The sequence below is a fragment of the Haemorhous mexicanus genome, chromosome 5 (genome assembly GCF_027477595.1).
Source record: "Haemorhous mexicanus isolate bHaeMex1 chromosome 5, bHaeMex1.pri, whole genome shotgun sequence".
NCBI lineage: Eukaryota > Metazoa > Chordata > Aves > Passeriformes > Fringillidae > Haemorhous > Haemorhous mexicanus.
In genome coordinates this window covers 68553037-68580851 of record NC_082345.1, presented here as the reverse complement: position 1 = coordinate 68580851, position 27815 = coordinate 68553037, and the positions used below count along the sequence as shown (strand labels likewise).

At 44.2% G+C, this 27815-nt stretch overlaps 1 protein-coding gene across 1 annotated transcript in view; it reads left to right on the top strand.

Annotated features, from left to right (window-relative positions):
- The window catches only part of ELAPOR2 (endosome-lysosome associated apoptosis and autophagy regulator family member 2), a 96853-nt gene that overhangs the window by 48758 nt on the left and 20280 nt on the right, over positions 1–27815 (top strand). The window contains exons 2-10 of the mRNA XM_059847460.1: positions 1561–1681; positions 14374–14569; positions 15237–15384; positions 17941–18027; positions 20349–20454; positions 21094–21246; positions 22519–22607; positions 25839–26019; positions 26767–26895. Of these exons, the coding sequence (XP_059703443.1) occupies positions 1561–1681; positions 14374–14569; positions 15237–15384; positions 17941–18027; positions 20349–20454; positions 21094–21246; positions 22519–22607; positions 25839–26019; positions 26767–26895 (1210 nt within the window). The remainder of the gene's footprint in view (positions 1–1560; positions 1682–14373; positions 14570–15236; positions 15385–17940; positions 18028–20348; positions 20455–21093; positions 21247–22518; positions 22608–25838; positions 26020–26766; positions 26896–27815) is intronic.

Here is a 27815-nt window from a genome sequence, read left to right as displayed (position 1 = left end):
ACAGGGGAAGATTGCCCCCAGAACAATCCCTGTGTGCACAGAGTAGCTCCTCCTAGGGCAGCAGAATTAGGGCCTGATGTCTGCAGTCATGGCAGGAAGGCAGATTTCTGCTGCCCCTTGGGTGGGGATTGCTGTAGTCAGAGCGAGCTGCAGCAGCTGAAGAGCTCTTGTGCCTTGGGCTGCAGACACAGCCACTGCCTCCCCTCCTTGGTTCATGGCCAGTCCTGCCTGCAGAAGAGAGATAAATTGAAAGGAGCCCGCCAGACTTTATGGATCACCACTCCAGGTTGCCCCAAAGCTTCTCAAACATCGAGCCTGTGGCTAAATTTTCCCTGTTACCATAATTTTTGGTGGTGCTTTCATGGGCCAGGAAGGGATGTGCAGTGTTGGAGGAGGGGTCCCCCTGAGGAAATGGAGAAGACTCCATCCAAATTAAGTGGCAAGTTTCCCTCTGTAGCCAGTGGGGAGAAAGAAATGTTTCTAGGATGTGTTATCTCCTTGTCCCCTCTGCAACAGGTGTCTAAAATAGGCATATGAAACCAAATTTGGTACATCTTCCAAATTTGCCCTGAACCAGGACCGATATTTTACCTTGGTTAACTGCAGAGGGAGCTGGAGGTGGCTTTGCCCTTATGGAACCATTTTATGGAGCTTGCCAGGGTGTGTTATTTGAACATGGGTCTGTTCCCTCTGAAGGAGGTTATTCACCCTTTGTGCCAGCTACACCCAAACTGGTTGAAAAATGAGATGTTGCTGAGGTTTACTTTAATCACAAACTTCTGGGCTATGAATTTGAAAACAGAGCTATAAACACAAAACAAAAAATGTAATTAAATGTGAGTCTAGATTTTATGTGGGATCTGAAGCAATACTATTAATAAGACAAATAGCTAATATTCTTTCCTAGCTAATGCTAGGAAGTTTCTTACTCTTTTCACTGAGTCTGCTCAGGGCTTATCTCAGCCCCAGAGACCATGGGACTGATCTCCCCTCACACCACAATTCTGCCTAGAGGTGCTCCTCAGATCTGACCCTGGATGACATTTTCAGGTATCCCAATCCTGGGTTTATCTGCCCTAATTTGCCTGGGATTCCTCTGAAACTGACAAAGAGGGAAAGGCACTTGCAGGAGGAATCATTCCATCCATGATACACATCCAGCCTATCATGGGATGACTTGTGCTCAAGTGTGGCTTGCTCCATTGATCAAAGAGGAAACCTCCTTGGCTGCTGTAGATCAGATGCTGTGATGGACAGAAATTTTCCATCAGTCCTGCTCTAAGAGACTGGGAAAAAAATTCTAGTGGAATCTGCCTCCTGTCTATCAAGTGCTTTTGCAAATCCCACCTTCTGCCCCAGCTTTGTGCTGCACAGCACCCGACGGGAGCTGCACTCGCTCTGTGATGAGACACAGCAATCATCAAAGCTGCACAGGGTGTTCCACGCCAGCCACTTCCTCTCTGGTTTAATTACAACTGAGCTTGCTAATCCCAGTCTTGATTAATGAGCTTAATATGCAAATGTTATGATGAAACTGAAACTCTTTGTGGTTGCTTGCAGACAGATTACCACTTCGAGTACACGGAGTGCGACAGCAGTGGCTCCAGATGGAGGGTGGCTGTCCCCAACCCGTCCGTGGAGTGCTCTGGACTACCTGACCCCGTGAGAGGGAAGGAATGCAGTATGTTGTGACTTCTCATTTTACAGACTGTTACTGCCTTTTTGTGCTATTTACATTTGTAGGGCTGTCACTGATGCCCTGAGTTTCCCTGAGTTGTCCTTCCCCTCCAACCCAGTTTTCTGTCTGCTGGAGATGTGGAGCAGGGATTGTCTTTGCAGTGTATCCATGAAAGTCACTGTCTGCTGCAGGTACCCTTTTATGCTGATTCACAGACAAGGCACATCTCTGACAGCATCCCCTGAAGAGCTGTGGTTGCTTGTCTTGAACTGCTCTGCTCTCCAGTTCTGCAGCTCTCCAATCATTTACAGCTGTGCTGGCCAAAATGGTGACCACCAGTGGTCAAACTGTATTTGCATAGTGTCCACATTCTCATTATTTCCATTATTTAGCTAATTCATTAGCTGAATGCATAAGGAATGGTAAATGTCTTATTTGCCTGAGTTATTTTTATTATGAAAATCCTGCATTTTATTTATTTATGCATTTATTTTTTAACAATTTCGAGTGTTTTCTTATCACTTAGTTCTGCATTTTTTTTATGTTGAAACACTTTGCATCTGGGGGATATAAACAAACTGCTGCTCTGCAAACACATCCCTCACTGTTTCATAGCTCCCCAGTCTGAATGATCTTTCCCATCACGCTTCCTTGCTCTAGCAATTCTCTCCACAGAAGACCCTAGCAGTAATTTATACCAGGGGGTATAAATTATTGTATCTGACAAACAGGATGAACAGTGGCTATGTCTTTTCAGTTCTATTGCAGCAGATGTCAGATTTACTCACTTCTGACTCTGCTCCTCTAAAGGTTTATTTTCATTTCTCTGTGTTCCAGTGTGAGGTACATAAATGTTTTCTGTAGCAGTGTTGATCACTGCAAGGTTTCTTACTGCTTGCAAGCATCATTTGAGAACGTGTCATTCCTGGTATTTGGATTTAGTTTCCAGGGTTTTAAATGTGGAGTCTCTGTATATCCTTAGGATGTACTTTTTCAATTATAGAAATATAGACCTGAGAAGCATCTCAGGTGATCCCATAATTCACTCTCCACCCCAAATAGCTGTAGTATAAATGACTGTCATTCATGGCTGATGTTTGGCTGGGCTGTTTCTAGGCACCTCTTGTGATGAAGAGCCCAGAAGCTCTCCAGATATTTGCTCATATATTTAGTTCTTTTCATTTTCCCTCCTGTTAAAGATTTTTCTGCCGTTGAATCTCCCTTGTTATACTTCAAGCCTATCACTTTTTGCTGCCTGCACTATAAAGGAGAAGATAGTTTTATTTCTCCTGCTGCACAACCACTTCTGGTGTACCCTGGAGGACATAGGTATAACTATTTTTTTGTGACGTACATTATTTCTTCTTAAATCTTTTGATAAATGGTTTAACTCCAGCAGCATTACACTATCCTCAACTTTCTGCTTCAGATTTTGACAAATGGTTCACTTCCCTCTTCATCTTCTATTGTTTGTGCCTGTTTCTGGTCTTAAATCAATTCCAATGAGAATTCAGCTGGTTTATAGCAATAGATGAATCTGGCTTTTCAATATCTGGCCCCTGCTAGACAAGGTGGAAACTTTTCCCAGGAGATGGGCTCTGATATTATACACCAAAATACAGGATTCTGTTAAATATACTGGAAAACTCATCTCCTTCTTGTAGTGTTGTTGTTAAATCCCATGGCAATTCAGCTGGTTTGAGAAGCAATCAGATATTTGACTTTTTTACTGAACCCCTCAGATCCTATCTCCCTGGGCTCTTGGAGTTCTATCTTTTTTTTTCTGTCTGTAGTAAATTAACTGGCAGCAGCGGCTGTCTGGCTATGTTCTGATGGCAAAAGTAATTTTAGGTTTTCTCATCTCTACAACCAATCTTTCAGCCTGAAAACATGAATCTGTCAACAGCAGTTGGTCACTGTAGGAATGTGTAGGGAACACCTTTCCCATTCAGCTTGGTTAATGTAGTGGGTTTTGCTGTAAAATATTTTAACCAGCAGAGGGTTTGGCTGACAGTCCATTCTCCAGTGGGTGGGATAAACTGGGAGAGGCAGATTTTGGAAAGTGACTGCCCCACAGATCTCTAGAGTTTGCATGTGGGGGTCTGTTGTTGATGATGAGTTGTGTTGAAGATGCAGACAGATAGCTCCTTGTCATAGTCTCTAAGCTGGTGTTTTCTGTCTCCTCTGACAATACAGCAGCTGTACCAAGGACATCTTACACTAAAAGCATGAATTTCTGCAGCCAAAGGAAAACAAAAGGTTCTGTATCTGAGGCTTCTACAAGTCGTGTTCTTTGTGGATTGTGTGCAGAGTGAGATTTGTGCTGCAGGCTTGGCCAGGCTTTGCACACAGCTCACATCAATGGCTCCTTGAGATGCCCTCCTTCTCTCTTAGGCCTGGTGCTATTTTATCCCAAGGTCTATCAAGAAATGCCAGAACTATGCCATATCCTCTGAGCTGAGTCTTTCTGGACATTCTACAAATTTATTCTGATTCTCCTACATCTCACAGGCCCTACCCTGTGCCAGGACATAGGAGCTGGGGCTCCTTCTGGCATTTGGTAGAATCCTGGAGTCCCCTTGGGTTTTCTTTGGTCCTTCAGCCTGCAGAATCAGGGCCTACAGTAAAATCACTCTGGGTAGGACAATTTCCAGCTTCCAGTTTTCCCCTTCCAGAGGTCTTCAGAAGTTTTGTTCAGCATCTATTAGTCCTGAGATGCCCTGTGGCCAGCTATGTCTCTGCTTTTAAGAGAGGGTTGCACTTGTATAGCAGTTGCAGTTGTGAAGCAGCATGAGTTCTTAGGGCTTTTTTTTGTTGTTGTTTCCTTGAGGTTGCTAGAGCCTTCAGTGGACACAATGGTATGAGGGAATCTGTATGAGAAAGTGAGATTTTTTGGAACACATCTGCCATCACTGCTGACTTCACAATGTTTGCAGTTGTTTTCCTCTACTCAGAAATGCTGCTGCTTGAGAATATCTGCCACTGATCTTTGCTGCTCCCTGAAAAGAGAAGTGACGTGCAGGCTGTCATTAATTTTGAATCCTGAGAATATTGTGCCAACCTCTCCTTCTTCCAAATGCTCAGCAGTCACTCTCTTTAAATTGTGCCTGAACTAGAAATTTGAAAGATGGCATAACAATATGTTAAATGTCTCCTGCTTTGTAAATACGTCTAGACTGTGGCCTCCAGTGGAGTGGAAAGACACTTGAGTTTGCTAAAAATGTGTTAGCTCAGGTGCTTCCCATATCTGGAGCAATTGGACTGTGGCATCAGAGCTCAGCTGGTGTCCTGAGATGTGCTCGTGTTCAGGATGTTGTGTTTTACTGCTTCTCATTTGAATGAAACCATGTAAAATTAGCTTGGATGTCTCTGTGCTCTGCTGCATTTTGAAGCACACAGTGACCTGCAAATCACAGCTGACTGTGTCCTGCTGAGCACAGCCTCAACATTCCCTGAAACTGCTGTAGGCTCCAAAGCCTGCCAGGATTCTACCCTGGTTTTGGAGTCTTCAGAAACTTCACCAGCACAGCTTACCTTCAGAGAAGACAGTGTCCTCTGAGAAATAGTCATGGGGTGCATAGCAGACAGGGCTGTCATATTTTGACTGCTTTATGACCTGGATACTAGGAGAAGGATTTTTATGCTTTTTTCTTTCGGTGAGCACAGAGCAGCACAATGATCCACCTTCCCCTCCTGCTGCCCTCCTGCCCTCCCCACCTCTCCCATGTAGGTGGGAAGGAAGGAGGAGGCTCACATGAGAGATTTTTGTGGTGCTGTGGGAAGTCCTGCTATGCAGTGACCCAGATATGTGAGGGAAGCTGCAGTAGCAGCTCTGCAGTTGCAACGTGCCCTGTTCTGTATTTCACTCCCCTCTATTTTTTTCTGTTCTCCTTGCTCTGTGGGGCTGCAGTCATCACCACTTCAGACCCTGCAGCCTGTGTTTTCCCATCCAGCATGGTGTGGTACCTCAGTGGGGCTGGCCACACCTGTGTCACCTGTGTCATGGCCACAGCAGACTGCTTGGGCACCTCTCTCAGGTTTCTGTTTGTTCAGAGCTGTGTCACATTTTTGATGCTGCCACATCATGGTTGCAAGGGTTCCTGTGAAGAGATGCATTAAAAGTCCAGAAAGATTTTGGCCAGGGAAAAGGTAATATTTATTACTCCTAGAGCTATTCTGGCTCTCCTCTGCTTCCCATTTAAGGTATCCCCTCTGGGCATCTTCCCAAAACTGTTCTGGAGGCTGGGTACATACATGGAGGTGAGAGTGGCAGACAGAGATCCTCCTTCAGCAGAATCCAGACCTCTGAATCACTCCCGACAGTTGGGAATGTGCTTTACTAATTTGATCTCCTTCATTTTTAATTACCACAGATCTCCCTCTGATCCCTTCCTGAGTCTGATAGCAGGAAGGGAGTTTAGCTGATAAGGATCACTGCCATCAGGGCAGTTGCTTAGCTTTTTAAATGGAAAATATTGATGGCAGTCCAAGGGAGCAGCTTGCTTTAGGGCTAAGCCCTTTCCTGCACCCCCTTACGGCTGGGATCTCTGGGAGCCCTTTGTTTTGGTGTGGGGCTGTAGGCAGTGTTTAATGGGGACTTTTTGGGATTTGGCAATGGGAGCAGCATTTGGCATGGTGTTCCTGCTGACACTGCACTGCAGTCTGTTTTTGTGGCCACCATCAGGCTCTTCTGCCAGCCTGACCATATGCTGCATGTTTTACACTCCAGACTCTGAATTTGGAGCCTTCCTTCCTTCCTTCCTCCCTCCCTCCCTCCCTCCCTCAGCCCAATTACCTGGTTCAAGGTGTGCACAGGTGCACTGATATTCTCATCTCAGCAGAATTTTTGCTCAAAAAGAGCTTAAAGGGTTCACATTTTGACCTCATACCATCTTAATATATTATCTCTTATTCCACAGAATATTAGTTATTTTTTGCCATCCTAGGCAAGAATAGGTTGTACCTTATCTCATAAATGTCTGCTCATTTTGTAGTGCTGTGAGCATAATAAAGAAATTATAGTGAAAATAATAGAGCATTTTAAAAGGAGTTGGATTTGCTGTGCTCAAGAGGAAAAAGTGCCATTATTATAGTCAGCATCAAAATGCCAGTTGTAATCAAGAAGATTTCTTAAGAAAAGAGACAAAAAAAAAAGTTGATAATATAGAAGAACTTGATCATATTATTGGAACAGGATGTCCAGGGAGCTGGTGGAATCACCATTATTGCAAGTGTTGAAAAACCATTTAGATGTGGCACCTGAGGACATGGTTTATTGGTGGAGTTGGCAGTGTTGGGTCAATGGTTGGACTCGATGCTTTTACACCTTTTTTTCTAGATGCTTTTAGGTCTTTTCCAACCTTAATGATTCTGTGATTCTGTGGCTCTGCTTAGCAAAGTGCACCTTCACCTGGTGCCACTAAGGTGGGAGCAATTTTGAAATCAGAAATGTGCTTCTGTTTTGAAGAGAGTTGTGTGGGCCTGTACCAAATGAGAAATGTGAAAACTCCACCGACTTCAGAAAATGGACTGTCCTCAATTACAATGGGCTTTACTGGAGTCTGAGAGCAGAATTTGACCTGATTTATTGCTACTGAGCTGTGTTTGTTGAGTGTTTTCTAACTTGTGTAATCTGCTCCCAGGATACCACAGGAGGAGATACAGATCTTCCTGCTAATTGCAGACTCAATTAGGCAAAATGACCTTTTTAAGGCTGTACACTTTATAACACTTTAGGGCAATTTAAGTGATCAGCAGGAGTTTTAGCATTTTCTTTCATAACAAAAAACTTAAATGAATGTTTTGAGTTTGGTGTTCTCTCAGTCTTTGGTAAAGTTGGATGTCCCAAGCAGGTGAAAACTGGGCCTGCTCCTAACTCCCCTGAAGTCAGTGGGCATCTGCAAATTTTGTGTGCACACACATATTAATGCAGGGCTGCCCTGGAGCAAGGCTGTTCAGCTAGCAGGGGTGTGCACAGCACAGTGTGAGAGCTGCTACTGAAGGGCTGTGATTCAGCAAAGCACTTGAGCAGATGTTTATTCCTGTTCCTCTCAGAGCATCCCTGCTAATTCATGTTCCTGACTCCAGTCAGGTGTGTGAGTCTTACTGATGCTATTCGGTTTCTCACCTGGGCTGAAGCTTGAGGCTAAACTTCATGGCATTTCCGTGTGAGATACCCCAGTTTTACAAGTATTTTTTCCAGAATTTTTACTCTGTGCATGAGAAAGACTCTGTCTTTGTAGAATGAGTCACATTGTTGGCTTTCTGAAGCAGAGATTCAAAACAAAATAGGTAAATAGTTAAAAAGCTGAATAGTTTGCACTGAACCCTCAGAATTTAATTCTCTTCTCTGGGGAAGAGTTCCTGGGAACTGCATGTTGATGTGTGTACTGAGTTTATGAGGGGAATGGTTGGCCTTAGTGTCTTTTGATGAATTCTTCACCTTGGTTGTGTACACAATGTAATTAAAATGAAAAAGAAATTCCTCTGAGTGTCTAATTTCTCTTTCAAGAGGGAAGCAGCTGGCAAGACCTTGAGATTTGTTATGGCTTGGTAGAGGGATGAGAGGCAAGGACTGTGTGTGTGTGCAGAGAATTTCAAATGACACTAGAACCACTTTGGTGGATGAGCAATCAAAATATGCCTGATGGAGTCAGTAGGGGCTGGAGAGCTGCTCACTCACCTCCAGATCTGTTTCCTGTTTGGCTGTTGAAACCCTGGTGGCAAATGTGCTCCCCAACCTCTTGGTGATCACTGCATTCCTGCTCTCTACACCACACTGCTGTGAATTTATTATTTCCATTCCAAACCCACACCTCTCAGTGTCAAATGATGCAATAAAGTGATAAAAAAAGTGTCCTATGTACCAGGCCAGCTGGGGAAAAGAGGTGAACTGGAAAAAGCTTTGGTCTATTTAATTATTTTTTGGATGAAAGGAAAAATTATGTATTCCTATGAAATGCAAAGGTTTTCCACAGAAGGTACTCTTCCCCAAGTTATATCAGGTTTCAGTATGATCACATTTCAAGACTAAACAGCCTAGACAGACTTTTTTTTTTATTTTAATTAAGATTCAGTCTAGTTCCTGGTAACACATTGGGAAATAATGGCTGAAGAAAACGAACATCAATTATTCACAGTCTATTGGAGAAGCCTTGTATAAATTATTCACAGAAGACTTTCTGAAGCTGGAAAGATTATAGGAAACATTAATAATAAAGCAATGATTTCCTCTCATCCTTTGTCTTCCTCTTTTTTTCCCTCCTCATTCTGTGTTTTGGTTGATCCTTGGTTCCATGTTGTGAGGACCCTGATGCCCTGGGGTATCACTGAAAAGCCTCCACGTGCTTGTCCTTGGCCACATCTTCCCCTCCAGGATTGTGCCATGTGTCTGCTGAAAACAGCAGCTGTTCTGGGACACAGCTGCCTGATGCTGCCAACCTCATATTTCCACCTCTGCCCAGGGGAGGCTGAGACAGTTCAGCCCTGACTCTGCCTGCAGGAGATGGCAGCACATCACCTGAATCCCAGATCGTGGGGCTTTGGATGAACAACTCAGGAGTGGAGAGGGGAGAGAGGGAAAACCAGTGTTTGAGATTCTCTTTGCTTTGTATTTTCACTGATTTGTGTAGAACTGCTTAATTGCTACCCCCTTCTGATGTTGTACAACCTGGTAAAATCCAGTCCTGTGTATTATGTTTTTTTTAAAATCCTAATTATTGAGAGCCAGGGAGACACAGAACAATACACACAACTATGCACATGTTCAGTGGCAACAGAATAAAGAGAAGACCTGAGAAAGTTTAGTTTTAAGTAAGAAATGTCTGGAGGAAAAAGTCTGCTGAGGAGAGTGTTGGAGGTAGAAGAGGTGATGTCCAAGTGATGTGGGATGGGAAGCTGGATGAGGAAAGAGAGAAGACTTGGTGGCCAGGGCTCCATAAGGGAAGAAAGCAATTAAATACATTATAGTTTGGTGTTGGAGGATGCAGGGTATTGAGACAGCTTTGGTTAATCTTCTGGTGAAATCTCAAATATTCTGATCCCTCTCACAGTGTGGTAGTATCTGAAAGATACTTGACATGAGAAAACACTCCAGAAGAAAGTTTCAGAGCTTTGGAGAAGCTGAGTAGCCAAATACATGTGAGGATCTACTCTGTTTGTCAGTCTTTGTTCATGATAATCCTGTCCTGATCCCCAGCTTCAGAGAGTTAAGCAATGTGAGAATGTTTTGGTCAGTTAGTAGAAGAGATATTTGCCAACTAATATTGATCCTAGTCCACCAAAACCACCAGGAGAGCCACTGCTGTACTAAAAAAAGAATGTGACCCTGGAGACTTGCAGTCAAAGGGCAAATAAGACAAGCTTGTTCATGGTCTGTTTTGCCCTCTGGGGAGCTGTTTCCATGTGTGCAAAGTGATTGTAAAGTGCAATCGGATCTGCCAAGTGATGGACTGCAAGCACTCCTTGGAAGAGGTTACACCAGGGGCAGGGCTCCTGCTTCAGGATGCCCCAGTCCTCATGGTGTGTCCTAGGAGGGAGGGAGGGCACCACTGATCTTGACTCACAGAGTTTAAGAGTGAGGGGTTTAATTAGATTTGCTGGTCTGACCTCACAGACCTTTAAAATACACCCAGCCAGGCTGATGGAGGGGCTGGTAATGGGTATTTGGCATGAGCTTTTCTTCCATATGGTATCCAGTTATGGCATGAAACACATGAGAGACAAAGGGTTCATCACATGCCATGACAGATTGTTCCAACAGTCAGTCATTCCTCCTATTAAAAATCTGTGCCTTATTTCCAATTTCAGTTTGTTTGGGTTCAGCTACCAGAAGGTAGCTCTTCTCATGCATTTCTCTGCTTGATTAAAAAGTGCAGCAGGATCTTGTCTTTTCTCCCCCTGGAGATGCTTATATATTAATCAAGTTGACTCTCAATCTTCTTGTGATAAACTAACTAGATTAAGCACTTCAGATATCTCACTGCAGGATATTACCTCTAATTTTACCACCATTTGAAGTCCTTTTGTTTTGTACTGACCTCATAAAAATGCCAAACCACATCTATATGCAGCATTATAGCAATCTTCTTCCCTGTAATACATGTTTCATCCTGCATATCTCTACCTGCACCCCTAAATTTATCCTCATGTCCCTATTGACTTTTTTGGATGCCTCGACAGTGGAAGATCTTGATGAATAGTGGGTCTGCTGTCATCCTCAGCTTGCTGCTCTCTGAGATACATTTCAGCCCTCTGCAGGCAGGGCTGGCATTCCTTGCCCTCAGCAGCTTGTTGGTGGGGCAAATAATGAAATCTTTCCATTCATTTCACAGTTTTCTTCACAGAAAGAAAGATCACATTCAGTCTTCACAATGTGCATTGCTCTGTGCAAGTTGGTGTGTAACACCCAAACTGATATTTGAGAGATGTGATAGTAAAGTTTGTAGTTAGAGAGGGACAGAAAATAGTGATGTCCAGTTATTCAGAAGAGATGGTTTCTCTGAAAATTAAGTATCAAACGTCTAAACAAATGGACTCTGGGGTCAAGGGTGTTCACAGAATCTTCCTCTAATGTGGAAGAATAATTTTTCCTCTGGATTCTGAAGAGGGAGGGTTTAGTGGAGGACAAATAAGAGCACACACCTAAAATACAGAGTTTGTGTTCCCAAAACTGCATCACTCCTTAACTTCCTAAGCTGTGATGCAGCCCTTCTTGTTGGCAGCATCTCGTGTGTGTCACCCTCACAAACATGGCAATGCTGCAGTAATTCCAGCTGTTTCTGTGCCTGCTGGGAAGTGCTGCATCTGTGCTCAGCTATGTCTTAGTGATATGGAGCAGCCACGAGGAAGGAGAGGTTCCTGGGGTGCCCTGGGATGGATCTCTGCTCTGTCCCTCCACAAGTGAGTGATCTCCCTGTCTCCAGTTGGGATGAACTCTTGAACTGATGCAATTTAGATTAAAGAAAGTTTGCCCTGGCTTTTGGTCTCCCCATTGATGAAAAACCTGTGGGACTCTAGGAGAGGAGACCATCTTCATGCTCGTGACACACTGTATTTCCTCCCCACCTTTCTCCAGCTGGAATGACACCAAATGTTGCATCTGTTCCAGTGATGAAAGTGGTTCATGTTGCCATTAGCCACATTCAGCCCCAAATTGAACCTGGCAAGCAGCTGGCATGCTCAGAGCCAGTTTGCTTGCAGGGGAATGTGTTTTGATGGGAAATGCTGCTGCCTTTTAAATACAATTCTTGAAGGAAGGTAATTCCCTACCTAAATAAAATAAAGGCTCACCTATTTCCTGGAAGGTGAGGGATGGATGATGTGTCCTGCACGGCAGCTGGCCTGATCTCTTGTACTCTTTTATTTCTCTCAAATGATCAGTTTGCAAGGGGTTAAAACATAGCTAAAGTGAAAAATAGCTAAAGTAAAAATCTCTGCTTATCCTCACTGTGATGGGAGAGGAGGCTCTGCTGCCCTCAGCATCTTCATTATGGCAGTGAATTGCTCACGGTTCTTGACTCCTTAGTTGAATTTCATGATTCTGGAATGGTTAAACAGCACTCTCAATTTCTTGCTATTTAGCTTTCTTAAAAAAAAAAAATTGTAACTGTAAAAGAATTCAATGATGTCATGAGAGAGCTTACTTTTCTACTTCCCTTCCTGATGGCTTCTCTCTGCACTCTTCAAAAGCAAAAAATTAAGCAAGATTTATTAATAATGCTAACGCAGTGAGTCAGGACATCTTTATGTATTTAAGGTGAAAAGCTGTAGAAAGTGTAGTCACAGTTCAGACACACAGGGATGTGTTCACTGCTTCTGCCCAAATCTCTGTCTAAAGAAAGCTGTTTCCACCCCAGGTGCAGGGACATCCTACGGCTTGAGCTGAGGTCACACAGTCAGTCAGGTGGGGTGTCAGCTCTGCCTACTGCTTATAGTGAACCACTTGCCCTTGCTGAGGATGGATCTTCTGTCTGTCTGTCAGTCTTTCACAGAAATCCATCATGGCAGGATTTCCTTGTTTATTCCCACCCCACACCCATCTCTGCCTGGATCCTGCCCACTTTCCTTCTTGGTCCCATCACCAGTGAGCAACAGGGCTAGAATCTGTTGGTCTGAAGGCCACTGGTTCAAATTCAGAGTGTGCTGATAGGACCAAGAAGGAAAAATGATCCTTTGGCAGATCACTCCATCAAAATAGACCTTTAATCTGCTTTCCAGTGGCATGCATCAAGGACAATTACAGAAAGAAATCCTGCTGGTACTGGGGCAGAAATGGGAGCCAGAACTGTTAGTTGGGTTCAGATGGAGATTCATGTTATGCAGCCATGAGTTAATCAAAGTACTTACAATAAAGCAAGTTTTTCTGCAGTTTAGATAAACCCTGGCACATCTGTGGAACCACATTTTCTGGGACTTCAGCCGACGTCATTGTTTTGGGCCAGTTTCACCACTTTGGCTGCCAGTCTGGTCTCATCCTGCAGTTTCCCAGGCTAATGAGTTTATGTCTGTCAAAGAGAGTGTATGAAAGATCTGTCACTGTGCAATGTGGCATGTGTGAAACAGAAGAAAATCCCATCATTTCTTGGGATGTCAGTTGTGTGCATTGCTCTAGATCCTGCTTTGGCTTGACTGGCGTAGTTAAAAAATCTGCAAACATCGTAGGAAGTACTATGGGCTGCAGAAAGTGCTCATCTATTTTCCATTCAGGATGTTCAGTCTCAAAGAGGACAGGATGCAGCATGGTACTGAGGGAAAGTGGGATGGCCTGCCATTGAAATGAGTGTCCAGGCAGGAATTATGATTCCTGACACAGGCATGGGGCTCTGGGGGCATACAGGACTTCAGCTACTGTCCAGGTATCTGTTTCATAATGGGAATAATCTTCCCTTAGCAGGCAGAGATATGATCAGGGGGAAAAGCAGCATACAGCTGTTTGGGGGAAATAATTTTAGAGACATCAAAAAAAAAAAAAACCCACTTTGTGACTGTACCTCCTAATTGTACTTCCCTTAATTACACAGATTTTGAATAATGTCTTTGCTGTGCTGACAACCAGGGGTTATTTTCTCAGCATGTTAATGTCACCCTAATCAAAGATCCTCATCTTCTAGTCACAAACCTGTGGGTGACCTTTTCCAAGACCACATGGTCTATCAGGCAAGATGTTTGAGGCTTTGTAGGTAGTTCATGTGAGGAGAAACACAGAGAGGCCTTTGGATTAGGTCTGCTACTCTCAGCCAAGGCTTTTAGTGTTATATGACTATCAGCCTGCTGCTGTGTGCCCTTCTTAGCTTAGGTGAGTGAGAGAAGTCTGTTCTGGCTCTCAAGTACTGGTGGTTTTAATTGAGTTCAAAGTGTAACAGCTGGGTGAGTAAGGGTGAGGAGAAATCTATTATAAATCCTCATTTTCACAAATTGCTTTTAAACACAATCTGTGAATCGAGATTTTGTTTCTAAAAATCATCTTTTGCCAATGGAGGTGAGCTGCAAATCAGGAGCTGTCACTGGGGTTTGGTTTCAGTGCTGCCATGCCAGTGAAAACCCAGGTGAACATCTCAATTTTTCAGCTGATGTTGGTAGCTCTGCTGTTGTGCTCCTGGGAAGTTCAATCTTAATTAATTAAGTGGCAAAAAAAAAAAGGAAATTAATAAGGATTGACGAATGCATTCCTATGTTGTAAATTATTGTCTCCCCAGCTTTCTCCTGTGCCTCTGGTGAGTACCTGGAGATGAAGAACCAGGTGTGCAGCAAGTGTGCAGAGGGGACCTACTCGCTGGGCAGTGGGATCAAGTTTGATGAGTGGGATGAGCTGCCAGCAGGATTCTCCAACGTGGCGACTTTCATGGACACGGCGCTCGGCTCCTCCGAGGGCAAAGCCGACAGCTGCAACAAGTGAGGAGTTCTGCTTGCACCTGGCTTGGGCAGCTGGGGGTAAACCTGGGACAGCTCAGCAGTACAAAGCTGCTTAGTGACTCATCTAGGCTCTGCAGAGAGTAGCCAGCCCTGCTAATGGCAGACAAGAGCAGCTGGGAGGAGAAATCTGTAGCCCCATCTCTTTGCTGTCAGCATGGTCTCCTTGGGCTCATCAGCAGCCACTGAGTTCAAGGCCAGCCTGGAGCTGCTCTTATTTGGGTCATGGTATAGTGAATATGGCTAAAAGGTCATTTTATAGCCTATTTAGAGACCTGTGGTGCTTGCAGAAGGCTGTTTCTGAGTGTAATTGAAGGTATATTGAACCTGTAGATAATAAACCTTTCTTACATAGGTTGACTCCTAAATTTTTCATACCATATCTTTTCCCATGCACAGTTTCAGTGAGAAGTATTATGTTTTATATTATTCATGTAACATATAAAAATAGATATAAAATAAAATTATTATATTTACTATATCTGAAAAATAAATGGAGATCCTGTAATAAATTTAAAAATTCACTGCAGTTAGCTGTTGTGGAATTCTGGGGTCTTTATTATGTAACATGTGTAGTAGTAGTAGTGTACAAAAAGTCTCCTCAGTATCTGTGATCTCAATTGAGGCTTGTTTTGTTTATGCTCACCAGCTCTTCATGGACACCTCGAGGGAATTACATTGAGTCAAACAGGGATGACTGTACAGTTTCTCTCATCTACGCTGTGCACCTGAAGAAATCCGGCTCTGTCTTCTTTGAGTACCAGTATATTGACAACAACATCTTCTTTGAATTTTTTGTAAGGCCTTTTAAATGGTGAATCCAACCTTATATTGTAAGAATTCACCCCAGATGATTAGCAGCAGCTTTCCCCCTTTTAAGTTCCCTGCATGCCCATAACTTGTTATTGCTGAACAACATAAAAAAATTCTGCTTCTCTTTCTGTCACTTGTTCTGTCTTGTGGCATTTATTTAATCTTCATAACTCAGTCTGAACTGATCCTGTCTGCCATGGACTGGGATTTTGCCATTAGGGGTCACGACTGCCCCATTTAGTCCAGCCTTTTGCAAGACAGGTGTTGGTGATAGATGCTCCTATTTAGGGGTGTCTGACTGGAGATGTCTTTGAAGGGACTTGACATTTAAAAAGACTTCTTCCAAAGTAGTACTATGTGGAAACCTTTAGTTTTAGGTCAGTTTGTGTCCTAGTAATTTAGTAATTAAATGAAAAGAAAAGCAGGAGAAATTAGGGTGACTTTCAGTAGGAATTAGTTTCTGAGGGTGTGTCTGTGCTGTGAAATGGAAGGGGTGGGGATCATTAGCTCTGACATGGGAACAGCCTGGCTGGGCTTGCACCATGGTGTGCTCAATTGCTGAAACTGTCTGGTCAGCAGTGACCAGAGTGGGGAAGGCAACCCTTCTCTGCCCATCTGGAGGGACAGGCTGCTGTCCAGTGAGCTGGAGGATTCCCAGCACCAGGATTGGCAGTGGGTGTAAATGCCCCACATTACTGAGATGCTTTGGAAGGTTCCACTGTCCTTGGCATGTTGTACCTGCTATTTGGGACAGAGAAAAATGTGATGGGATTCACCACTCAGAGAGGTAGAAAACTGGAAATTCTCAGTCTCCTCTGTTACTGCCCTTTATCAGTCTGACAAGCTCTTTTTTTCATCAGAAAGACACAGCTCGTGGCACCTCACAGGAGTGAGAACTCTTAGCTGGTGTCGGCTAATATTTACTGAAGTTTGGGAAAAAGTGCAAAGTATCTTATCCTTAGCAGGCTGGGAAAGGAAGACAAAAATTACCTGTTGGAGGCACCTTCATGCTGCTACATCAGGGTGATAGATTGCTACTGCACTTGGATAACAGACCGTGCAGGCAATGCTATTTAGCCGTTTCTATTTTGTATTAGACTACCCTGCCTTCTTCATGGGAAGAAAGCAGCAACTATGCTTTCTGCTGTCAAGTGAGAGTGCCAGGATTATGAATCCCAGCTCCAGTTGCTTGACTGACTGGCAGATCTGCAAATATATTGTTTCTGTGAGCACTGGCTTTGAAAATGGCTTCTTGATTATTGCTTTTATCCATGTCCCACTCATTCGCCTTCTCTGAATTTATCATCCCCTCTTCAAGAAGCAATGAGTACTGCAGCCCTTTACAGAAATGCCCATAAATTCCTACTCAGCCTCAGTATTTCAGGGAAACCATATTTAATTCTCCTATAAAAGTCATTTTTTTTTCCTCCAGCATGCCTTTGCACTTAAATATTTTTAACAATGACACTTTAGCTCTGGACAGTGGAATTTCAGTGGCAGTGGCAGGTTACTGGGAAATGGTGAGGTGTTTTATCCCCCTTCCTTGGTTCTATTTACATATTGAAGCCCTTTACACCTGATAAGAAGAGGCTATATATTCTTACCTCCTCTTTGCAGGTGGGAACCAAGAAAAAAAGGGTGCTGTAGCTCAGGTTGCACAAGATAATTAGGGATCTACCTTCTACACAGCTGCTTCTTCACACCTCTTTTCCTCAATGCAGTTGGTCTAGGTGGGAATTGAGTGTAGAGATGCTTTGGAGGATGTGGAGTTGCACAGATTATTTCAGATTTGATTTGGAGCAACTTTAAGGAGGATCCTTGACTCCAGGTCAAGTGTGTGAAAGTGTTGAAGTGGCCTTTCTCCCTGGTGCAATAAAAGCTGAGTGTGTGATCTCGTGCCTCAAAGGGACTTGATACTTTTTCATCTGAGAGGACAGGTATAAGGAGAACAAAGTGCACCAAACCCTGCTGTAAGGAAATGCTTCTGAGCTGCCCTGGACCCAGGCAAGGGACAGCCAGCCTCCCACTTGTGCCAGGGCACACTCTCCATGGCATGTTGCCTCTGCCTTGAAAGCTTTACAAATCTCATCCCTAGGTCAGGTGGCAGCAGGCCAAAGGCAAAGCTCATATTGGCTATAGAGAAAACACTTTGTCTCCCAGCTTTGTCCCATCCACTCCTGCTTCCCCTGTGACTTAGAAACCTCTGGATTTTAGGGAATTAAGTCTTGTTATGCTCAGGAGAAGGAGGAAGCAGCAAGACAAGATGCTCAGCATCCTTGTCTGATCACATAGTTTGAGGACAAGCCTGAGATCATCTCATCCTGCTCTTTTTTTACCATCTGTGTCAGAGGGGGCTGGTGGAGGCACCGTTAAGCTGTTGCAGATGTTGAAAGTTGGGGGTTTATTTTGCCACAAGTAAAGCAGCTGTCTAAATATGTAGACAAGAGGAACAGAGCTAAATCTTATCATTCCCAGAATTCATTGTGCTGACAGAGAGATGCACCTGATTGTAGTCACTGATCCTGTGTTTTTATTAACAGATACAAAATGACCAGTGCAAAGAAATGGAGTCCACAGCAGACAAATGGGTGAAGCTCACAGACAACGGGGAGTGGGGCTCTCATTCTGTAAGTGTGTGAAAAATTCCTTCATGAAGTTTTTTTCCATTTATAAATGTCTGTAATTTCCTCTGTCCAGACACCAAACATGGGCCAGCTCCTGTGAATGCATTTGAAGAAGCAGAGCTTTCCTAGCACTGAGGGGAAAAGTCGTGGAGATCCCTAAGGAGCTGATCCCAAAGGAAATTATATAGATGCAAGACTTTGTATTGATTTCCCTGGGCTTTGAATTAAGTGTTTTATGAGGTTGAATAGATTTATGCAAATTTGCACGATTGTAATTGAAATCTTGTACAACAGTTGTTTGCTCATGAGAACACAAGATTATTCTCTGTGCCTTGGCAGAGCACTGGGAGTGGGGTGTGGATGTGGAGACAAGCAGGATGGGCATTGCATTCCCAAGTGTGTGCAGAAGAGTTGGACTGCACCCAACTTCTGCTCCAAGGGGGCTTGTGTGAAAAACCAGCTGGCAGCACCAGGGTGGCTCCTGCAGCAGGAATATGAGCCTGTTGGGGGCAGGAGCCCTTTGGCTGGGCTGTGACCCAGCTGGCTGAGCTTGCCCTGTGAACATCACATTCACAGGATCATGTGCAGACCAGCTCATCAGCTGAGGCCTGGCTTCCACTACACCATCACACCCTTGTCCCCAGAGCCACACCAGCAAAGTCCCAGCACAGGGGACATTGTGCCAGAAGAAAAAGGCTTTTGTGGGCATAGGCAGCAGCACGCTCTCTGTTTTCCTTGGTGTGCTTTTCCTCCTGGAGGAGAAACCTCAGGTGTTCCTGAGCCAGCTCTGGTTGGAGTGCCTGTTAGGTCAGGTGCAAGACCAGTGCAGGTTACAGTGGGAGGCTGGAAAGCTGGCTGAGGAGGGATGAGTGGCATGAGCTGAGAGGTAGATCCAAGGCCAGGACACTGACTTGGGTGAGCTGAGGGATGTAGGCAGTCTGCATGGGAGATGGTGCCATCTGAGCTCCTCATCTGGGGACTGCAAGTGTTCTCACTGTCTATGAAAGTGGTTGGGATGGCTGGCTGAAATGTAGACATATGAGCTAGGTGAGATGATGATTCTGGCTGCCCTGAAGGGCTTTTTCTGTGAATCCTCTCAAGGTGTCTTCCGTGAGCACAATTTTCCAGTTGCTGCAGTCTCTGCTCTCAGCAGGTGAGTCCTGCTGCCCTGGAGCTGGTGTTGGGTACCTCACCTCACACAACCTGATTCAGTATGGTCCCAGTTCCCCTGCTACACGTGATAGCTCAGCTCTCCTCTGCCCCTGCAGGTAGCAGAAGTCCGGGTGTGGGAGATACAATATGCTGTACTTCTACTTTGCTAAATTTTTCAGCTCTTCATCCTGGGTGAACAAAAACTGTGGTCCTGCCAGGCCTGCTGTAAATCACATTATCCTGGACCCTTATGCTGGTAGAGTTTATGCCTCTTCTTGTGTGAAAATATAGCACTTTCAGGCCATTGTCCTGCTCTTGGCACTAAACATCTTGTACTGAGCTAGTAGATATGGAATACCAGGCCAGGCAGGGGCTTGGTGAACCTGCTGCTTTTGGTGATGAGAGTTAAACTGTAGTTACACAAGTGAGTTGAAGGCAGAAGGCACCAAAACTGCTGCTGGAGGAGTTTTCCTGCCTTCCTACTGCCCCTTACCTCAACCACGATGCCACCAACCCACCACCCTTCCACAGGGGTTGTGCAGTCACTTGCTGCACCATGCCATGAACAGAAGTGGGTCAGGGCAGTCAGAAACCAGGTTGTTTTCTGCATCTCATTTGCTGTTTGCAGTCAGAAGTGAGCAGGAGGGATGAGACTGCTGCTGGAGATAGCCATGGTTTGTGCCTGGCTTACTGGTCATAACCCTGTTACATGCAGACAGAACTTGATTTTTAAAACCTGTAAACAAAACTCACTTGTGAACTGGATTTTTGAACTCTGGGTCATGTCGAGTTTCTTTATGAAAGTGTATCTCAAGGCTTTAAAAACAAACTGATTGACTATATCTGAGCATAAGGCTGGAGATAAAAGCTCTTGAGTGCCAGGGGTAATTGGATAAAGACAGGAACAGCTTTTTCCAAATTCTGCTTACAACAAGGTCAGAAACAGCTCTTGGTGTTTTTCCAGCCGGGGTGTTGAGAAACATTTTCATAAAGCGCATTTTGGCACTCCTCAGATATGTCTGTACAGCATCTGTCTATTGTTTTATCATTACCTCTTGACCCACTAAACAGCACAGGAAAAGCTGCTAGGATGCAAGAAATTTGAATGGAAGTAGGAAATAAAACAATGTATTGGCAAGGGGATGTTTGCTAACTCACATGTGTTGTTGCAGGTAACTCTGAAATCAGGTAGCAATATACTGTACTGGAGAACAACAGGGATTCTCATGGGCTCCAAAGTTGTAAAACCAGTTTTAGTGAAGAACATCACAATTGAAGGTAAGTAGAATTTGTCTCTGAGGTTTTATCTCACTCTTTTGTCACAATGTTTGCCAAGTGCTATTTCTGCTGCTGTGCCTACAGCACTGAAGTGGCTTTTTTTAGCCCCTTGCCCCTTCTCTCCTCCTCTGAAGAGTAGAAACAGAACAGCAAAACTTCTCAGTGAGGAAAGGCTGAAAAATTAGTTTATCTGGAAAACGTTGCCATCTACTGGAGAAGACTGGATTAGCAAATAGAGAGAAAAAGGAATAACCAGGTTTTCTCTATTGTAGGATAGAAAGACCGTGGTTATTGTAAGTCTCTCAACAGTGATAACTGGATATATATCATAACAGTGACAGTTGAATTAATATTCATATGATCTGTTTTTACTGGAATTGCTCTTTTGGTCCTGGGCTAAGTGTAATAAAACTGGGAGTGTCACATAAGGTTCTTAGATGGGTCAGACTTTAATTGAGCTACCAAGATTAAAAACCTAAATTATGGGTCAGCAAAGCCAAAGTGTATTAAATGAGTGGTGAAAGTGAATGTGATTTTTATGCTGTTTTATACAGCTGGTTTGCTCTCAGCCATAAGCCCAGGTAGGCAGCAGTCACAGATGGGTCTCTTTCAGTGCTTTACCCAGAATTTTTGTTACAGGAGTTGCATACACATCTGAATGCTTCGCGTGCAAGCCTGGTACCTTCAGTGACAAACCAGGTGCATCTGGCTGCCAGGTGTGCCCACGAGACACTTACTCTGAGAAAGGGGCTAAAGAGTGCACCAAGTGTAAAGAAGAAATGTATTATGCAGGTACATAAACCAAGTGGGACAAGCAAAACCAGGAGGGTCAGAGTATGTGCAGGCATGGGCTGTTTCAGATGAGAGCGTGGTTGTATCCAGCAGTGACAGTCTCCAGCTGATATGTAAAGGGAGAAATGACTGGCTTCCCAAAATATGCAGAGGGCACACAGATACATAATGGGCCACAGTCAAACGTTGTTAGTGTCATCAGTGTTAACATGAAGGGATGGAGACTCTTATGAGCAGGAAAGGGATGGTTCTTCTGCAGGATAGAGCAGTCATGCTGTGCCCTCTCGTGGTAATTTGTGTTATGAGTTGGTAATGACAGGAATTTGCTTCATCACTGCCTTCAGCCTTAACATGTTTTGAGGAGTGTCCTTTCCAAACACTTTCTCCTGCCTTGCCCCTGCCTCCTGTGGGTTGGAAAATGGGGTGATCTAGTTGCAAAGCCTAGTCCCAAAGTCCTCTGTGTTTCTAGCTATGCTTAGGTGGTGATCTTCAAATGACATGGTCCTAATCTATTCTCCATAGTCAAAAGGTTTTCATATTTCTTCCTTGTAGTAGTTTTAGAAAGTTCTTGAAGAATCAGTTACTGACCATAGCACCTGCTATCACCAATGGTTGCAAATGCCTGGGGACCTGTGCCTCTGCTCACAGTGGGAATGGAAATATTGCAAAATTATCTGGCAAGAGAAAAAATTGGGCCAGTGTTGAAAGGGAGCTCCTACAGGATTAGAGTGGTTTTGTTCCTTATCAAGTGAGAAAATATTTCCATGCTTGGTAAACTGTGTAAATTTTTGTGTTGAAGTGGGGAGGGTTTGATGGAATCATAGAATGGTTTGGGTTGGAAAGAACCTTAGAAATAATCTCATTCCAATCCCTGGTCCATGGGCAGGGAATTTTCCAATAGAGCAATTTGCTCAAAGCCCTCTCCAGCCAGGCCTTAGCTGTTTCCAGAGATGGGATATTCACACCTTTTCTGGGTAACCTGTTCTGGTGTCTCACCATCCTCAGAGTAAAAAACTTCTTCCTATTAATTGTCCCTGCATACACTGAATCAGTGAATTCCAGTGTGACAGTATAAGCACAGCTAATATTTCCCCTGTTCCCCTGCCTCATTTCAGGGTAAGGTTCATGCAGACACCATTAAAAGCTTGATTTTTCATTTTTGTTTTATAATTTTCTGCTGACTCATTTTAACCTCCATATTTCAAGCTTGTTACTTTTGTTTCCAGGGACCATTTGAAAGTTTAATATCCTTTTTCTCACCTTTTCTTTTAGAGGAGGGATCCAGTGCATGCATAGAGCGACCTCCATGCACAAGCAAAGACTTTTTCCAGATCCATACCCCCTGTGATAAGGAGGGAAAAGTAAGTAGAAGGCAAGATATTATTTTAAAGCTCACTGACCTTATTGCTATCTCTGCATTTGAAAGCAAGGCACTTCTTTTTAGGAATCCATTTCCCAATTACTTTTCCAATTTTGCTTTCAGTATAGAATCTGTGGCTTTGGGTTTGTCCTTTGCCTGCCCTCTCTGCAAGAACCCCTCTGTAAGAATCTGACAGGTCTGGGTCTGCCTAAGGGATGTGTTTTGGTGAGATGATAAGCTCCCTGCACTTGTGATGTGTCTGATGGAGTCACTGGGGCTGCTTCCATGCTCTGCTGGAACACAGAGTGAAGTACTGTCCCAGCATAAACCCATCTCTTTAGCTGTTAATAATCTTTCTAGCATACTTTAAGCGTGTGATGACTGTCCCTGCAGCACCCAGGCATAATTCAGGTGATTCCATGGCCCAGGAGCATTGGATATGACCATCTCTGTTTCAGGTGGAGGAGTGTTTGGCTGCATAGGTATGAAGTGTGTCATGTCCCTTGGTTTTAGCATCAAAGGATAGGTTAAACTCTTGCCTGTGGTGAGGTAAAATAATGGTATATACATAGTCTGGAGTGTTCATGTGCATCAGCTCAGCTGCTGGTAATGTGCTTGTCCCATGGAATGCCTCAAATCACCTGGACTCTCAGGACATTGTTTCACTCAGAGACCTCAGATTCACTTGGTCTCTCATAGAGGGGCCTCCTGGAAGAGCAGCCTGGCTTTGTCCTAGCAGTCAAGTGGAATTTTTGGAGGAATTTGGAGAAGAAACTGCTGTTTACTGCTGTAGGAAGCCCACAGAGGTGTGGACACATGGTTAGGCCTGTTTCATGTCTTTCCTTTCCCATCTCTCTTAGATCCTATCTCTCAGATGCAATTGCAAATAGTCAAATTCCCTAACACCTGTATGTTGCTGGCCTAATATTTGCTGGCAGGATTGAGTATTCTGGAGTCTCCTGATCAGTGAGTTCTAAAATCCAGCTGAGAGCTCCTATGCTTTGATAAGAAGCAGCAGTGAGTTTAGCCCCAGAGCTGTCAGGCTCTGCAACCTGGTCTTGACTCACTGATTTCTGCTCTGTTAACTGTCTCTAATGACTCAAGAAATCAGCAGCAGTGTTCATGGCTACACCCCCAGCTACAGCTTTAACTGCAGCCTCCTGTGGATTGTTCTGTCACTGCCCTGTGTGGTCCAAGTCTCCTATTATTTGCCCCTTTTCCACTGGCCTTTCCCTTTACTGATGGATATCATTAGAATGCAAAGTGGGTTTTCTGCAGCCAGCCTTCCCTGTCCAGTGGCAGTGACAGCAGCAGGTGTCACGGGCACACAGATACTGGCTGAGTTTGCAGGCTTGGTTTCACTGCTCTGCATGTCTGGAAATTGGTTCAGCTTTGCTGTACTCCACATCTCTCCATGTGATGCAGCTCAATGAGAGGGCCTGACTCTGCAGGCCATCTACAGGAGAACAATGGCTGTAAAGGACCAGCCTATTGATCCCTGGTTGCTAAAATAAGCCAGGTTTTCACTGAACAATAGATTGTTGTCTCCCTTCTGTTGTCCCATTCCATGTGTAGAAGGAGCCTCTGGAGATTTATACACTTTACTTTTGACTTTTCTTCTACCTGCTGATTTAAAAATCCCAAGTTGAATGCTTCAGCCCCCCCATCTGAGGAACCCCTCACCACATGGCCACAGGCACCCTCTGGCCCTCCTATCTCTGCTCAGATGCAGGAGGATTCCCTTGGTAGGCAGTGTGTCTGGGCTCTGGGCAGCCACACAGGTGCTTTGCCAGCTCCTGAGCCTTTTTATTGTAAACACTCTGCACCCCAATGCTGCTGAAACATTTCTGGGGTGATTCTCCAGAAAATCCTCCAGGTGTTCAGGATCAGCAAGGACAGGCTGATCCACAGGAAGAGGTGCCACTCTGGCAGCAGGAGCAGTCCCTCAGTGCTTGAGCAGAGCAGGCAAAGCAGACCCTGTGCCAGTGACCAGATTCAGCCAAGGTGGCCAGACGAGTCCATGGAGAAAAGGCAGGACCAGTGCCAAGCTGGGACATTGTGTCCATGGGTCAGTCAGAGAACATGACCTGGCACAGCATGGCTGCAACAAAGCACAGGCAGGGATGGAGAGTGAGAGCCTCAGCATCACTGGAACTCCCAGGAGCCAGGTCCTGAGCCTGAACTGAGGCTTCTTCCAGCTTATTCTGTGGAACAGTTTCAAGAGAGATCAATACTTCAGGTGCTCTGTGTTACCAGAGGGCTAAGCCTGACTGCAAGCAGCTCAACACCCAGGGTGACAGGGGGTCTGGATTAAATTCATAAGGTGAAATCTCCCTTACCTGAGCCTCCAGCCTCAAAAGTCCCTGATTGCTGGGACCAAAGGGTGGAAGTACCCAGAGTGGGAACTGTGGACAGGTTAAACTCTTGCCAGTTGGGTTTCTCAGCTGTGGAACTCAGCTAAGTTTCACCTTGAGATGTAAAACCCTTTCAGAGAGAGACACAAGGTCAGATGAAATTTTAAACACAACTTTGGGGGTGATGCATCTCACCTAGTGCTTCTTCCTGAAGACAGAAACTTGTGTCCTCAAAGGGGGGCGATGACGAAGAGGTCACACCATGGTAACACCATGGCCTGACTCAAGTTGGTGTTCATAAACTGCTCCTTATGTGATGACAAAGGATTGGAGGGGCTTGGGGAGAGCTCCTGCATGGTTTTGACATTTTCTCAATAGGTGAAAAATGGCAGGAGAGAAATTGGCGACTTTTCAAAGAACAGGGTGCCAGTATGAATTAAAAATGCAGAACTTGTGGTTCTCTCTGCTAATCCAAATAAAGTGCTTTGATATGGCAGAAGTTATATTTTGTGTTACTGGGGTTAAAATGCAGAGATTGCATATCCAGTTAGAATTATTTATATGGTGTTCTTCAGAACCACTTGCATGGGGAAATTTAGGAATTAAATTTACTAATTAAATAGGAAATTTACTAATTAAATAGTAGTTGTTTTAAGCTTTACATTTTTGTTTTGTCCTTAAAGCCTTATCTCTTGGAATCTCCTGTGAACCCAGTCACTTCTGTTGCCCTTATCTGTGCTTCCCTTTATTGTCCTGTGCGTGCAAGATCTGTTTTTGGCCTCAAATGATGGGAACACCTGAATTTAGTTTACAAGGGGACCTTCATTGGTGCATCTAATCTTAAAACTTCATGTGAGCTCAGTGTCTCCTCCTTCCAGACTCAGATCATGTACAAGTGGATTGAACCCAAGATCTGCAGAGAGGATCTCCCTGATGCATTGACCCTACCTCCTTCTGGAGAGAGGCAGGACTGTCCACCCTGCAATCCTGGCTTTTACAACAATGCCTCATCTTCCTGTACTCCCTGCCCGCCAGGCACGTTTTCGGATGGGACACAGGGTAAGAGTCTGCAAAAAAAAATTTGTGTGTTTCCAAAAGCAGTCATCTGCTTGCTTGTGACTTAGTTTAGTGGCATATCATCATAAGCCAGTGTTAATTTTGTATTATACTTGTTAAATAACATTGGAGAGCAGGATGTGGATACCTGTTATCTCTCCTGAGTTCTTTCTCATCTGGGATTGCTGCTCCAAGTTGACCTGCTGTGTTCTGGATACATTTCTTGGCTGATATAAACATACTGAGAGTTATTTTAGGGGATTCTGAGAGGAGAATCAGAACTTTTCCAGTCAGCAATTCCTCCCCAACCATTCTCCTATCCATGCCAAATTCTTTCCTGCGAAAACCTCAATTTGAGCCCAGTCAGATGAATACCCTGCCAATATTGTCCAGTCTAAACTCTGGCTTGTTGATTCTGAGATGCATTGGCCCAATGGTCCCCTACAGCATTTTGGAGGAACTCTTGTTTATCAAACTTTCAGCTGAATGCATTAAAAAGTAAGTGTGACTTGGGGGACCAGTTGCAGATTACTTAACACGATGTTATGATCTACAGTTTACAAAATGTTTGTCTCACTTCCAGTCTGCTGGTCCTGATAAGCCTTTGACTGTTTGACTACAAAGAAATAAATTATTTTCTTTGCTTATGACTTGCACCAGAGAGTAAAAAAGCATTCTCTATGTTCTTCAAAACACTGTTTGACATGTGCCTTGGCTGTGTGATATCCTTTTCTGCCGTCTCACCCTTAGAGTGCAAAGCCTGCCCTGCTGGGACTGAACCAGCTCTTGGGTTTGAGTACAAGTGGTGGAACATCCTGCCAGGAAACATGAAGACATCTTGCTTTAATGTTGGCAACTCGAAGTGTGATGGGATGAATGGTGAGCCAAACTCCCTGTGTTGTGTGCCTGCCTCCTGCATGGATCCCTGCTGTAATGGAGCATCCATCAAAATGAGTGTGCTCTTGGCTGCACAACTCACAGCACAGTTTCCTCCCTTTCCTTTAGTTGCACCAGGCTTGAAGTTTCCTGTGGGAAGCAGTGTCACAGTATCACAAAGGAATAGAAAATCTCTTGAATACCACAGGAGGGCAGGAGCTGCAGCCTATGTGAAGTTCCCTCAGCAAAGACCTATCCCACACTGGCTTTAATGCATCTACAGATGCATTCATATCCCCATTGAAAAAAACATTGTTTTGTCTTCTCCCTAGTTTATCTCATTTTTTGCTTCGTGATAACTGTGCCTGTTGAGATCAAGCATAATTTCTTTGGAAAACTTAATTGCAGTCTGTAATTTTATTCCTTTAGTGCTCAGAGCTTTCTCTCTGCACATGTGCTAAAATTGCAGCAGAGAGCAGTCACACCTCACTGTTGAAAATGATCTTGTTTGGGACTTCTCCAGCCTTCTCTGACAGATTTTCCTCATCCTGATCCACCCTGTCAGACTGATGTAACTGAAGCTTTGAATTCTGCGTGTTGAGCAGAGGGGAACTGAAGTATGTGCTTAACATTTAACACACAGATTCACTGATTCATCTTTTTTAAAGCTGAAAGATATCGGATGGATTATCCCCCTTGAACTGCACAGCACAGATCAGGGAATATCAATTGCTCTGCTGATTTGAAAGGTGAAAATTGCCTGTGAAATCAGTGGTTTGAACAATTGCTAAAATTCTTCATTCAAATCATCATGATATTGTTCTGTAGTTTATATCAGGCATCTTTAAAATGCACTGACATGCTGAATTGCTTAAAAATTATGGTAACATAGATTTCTTTTGCCACCCATTTATTGATTTTTT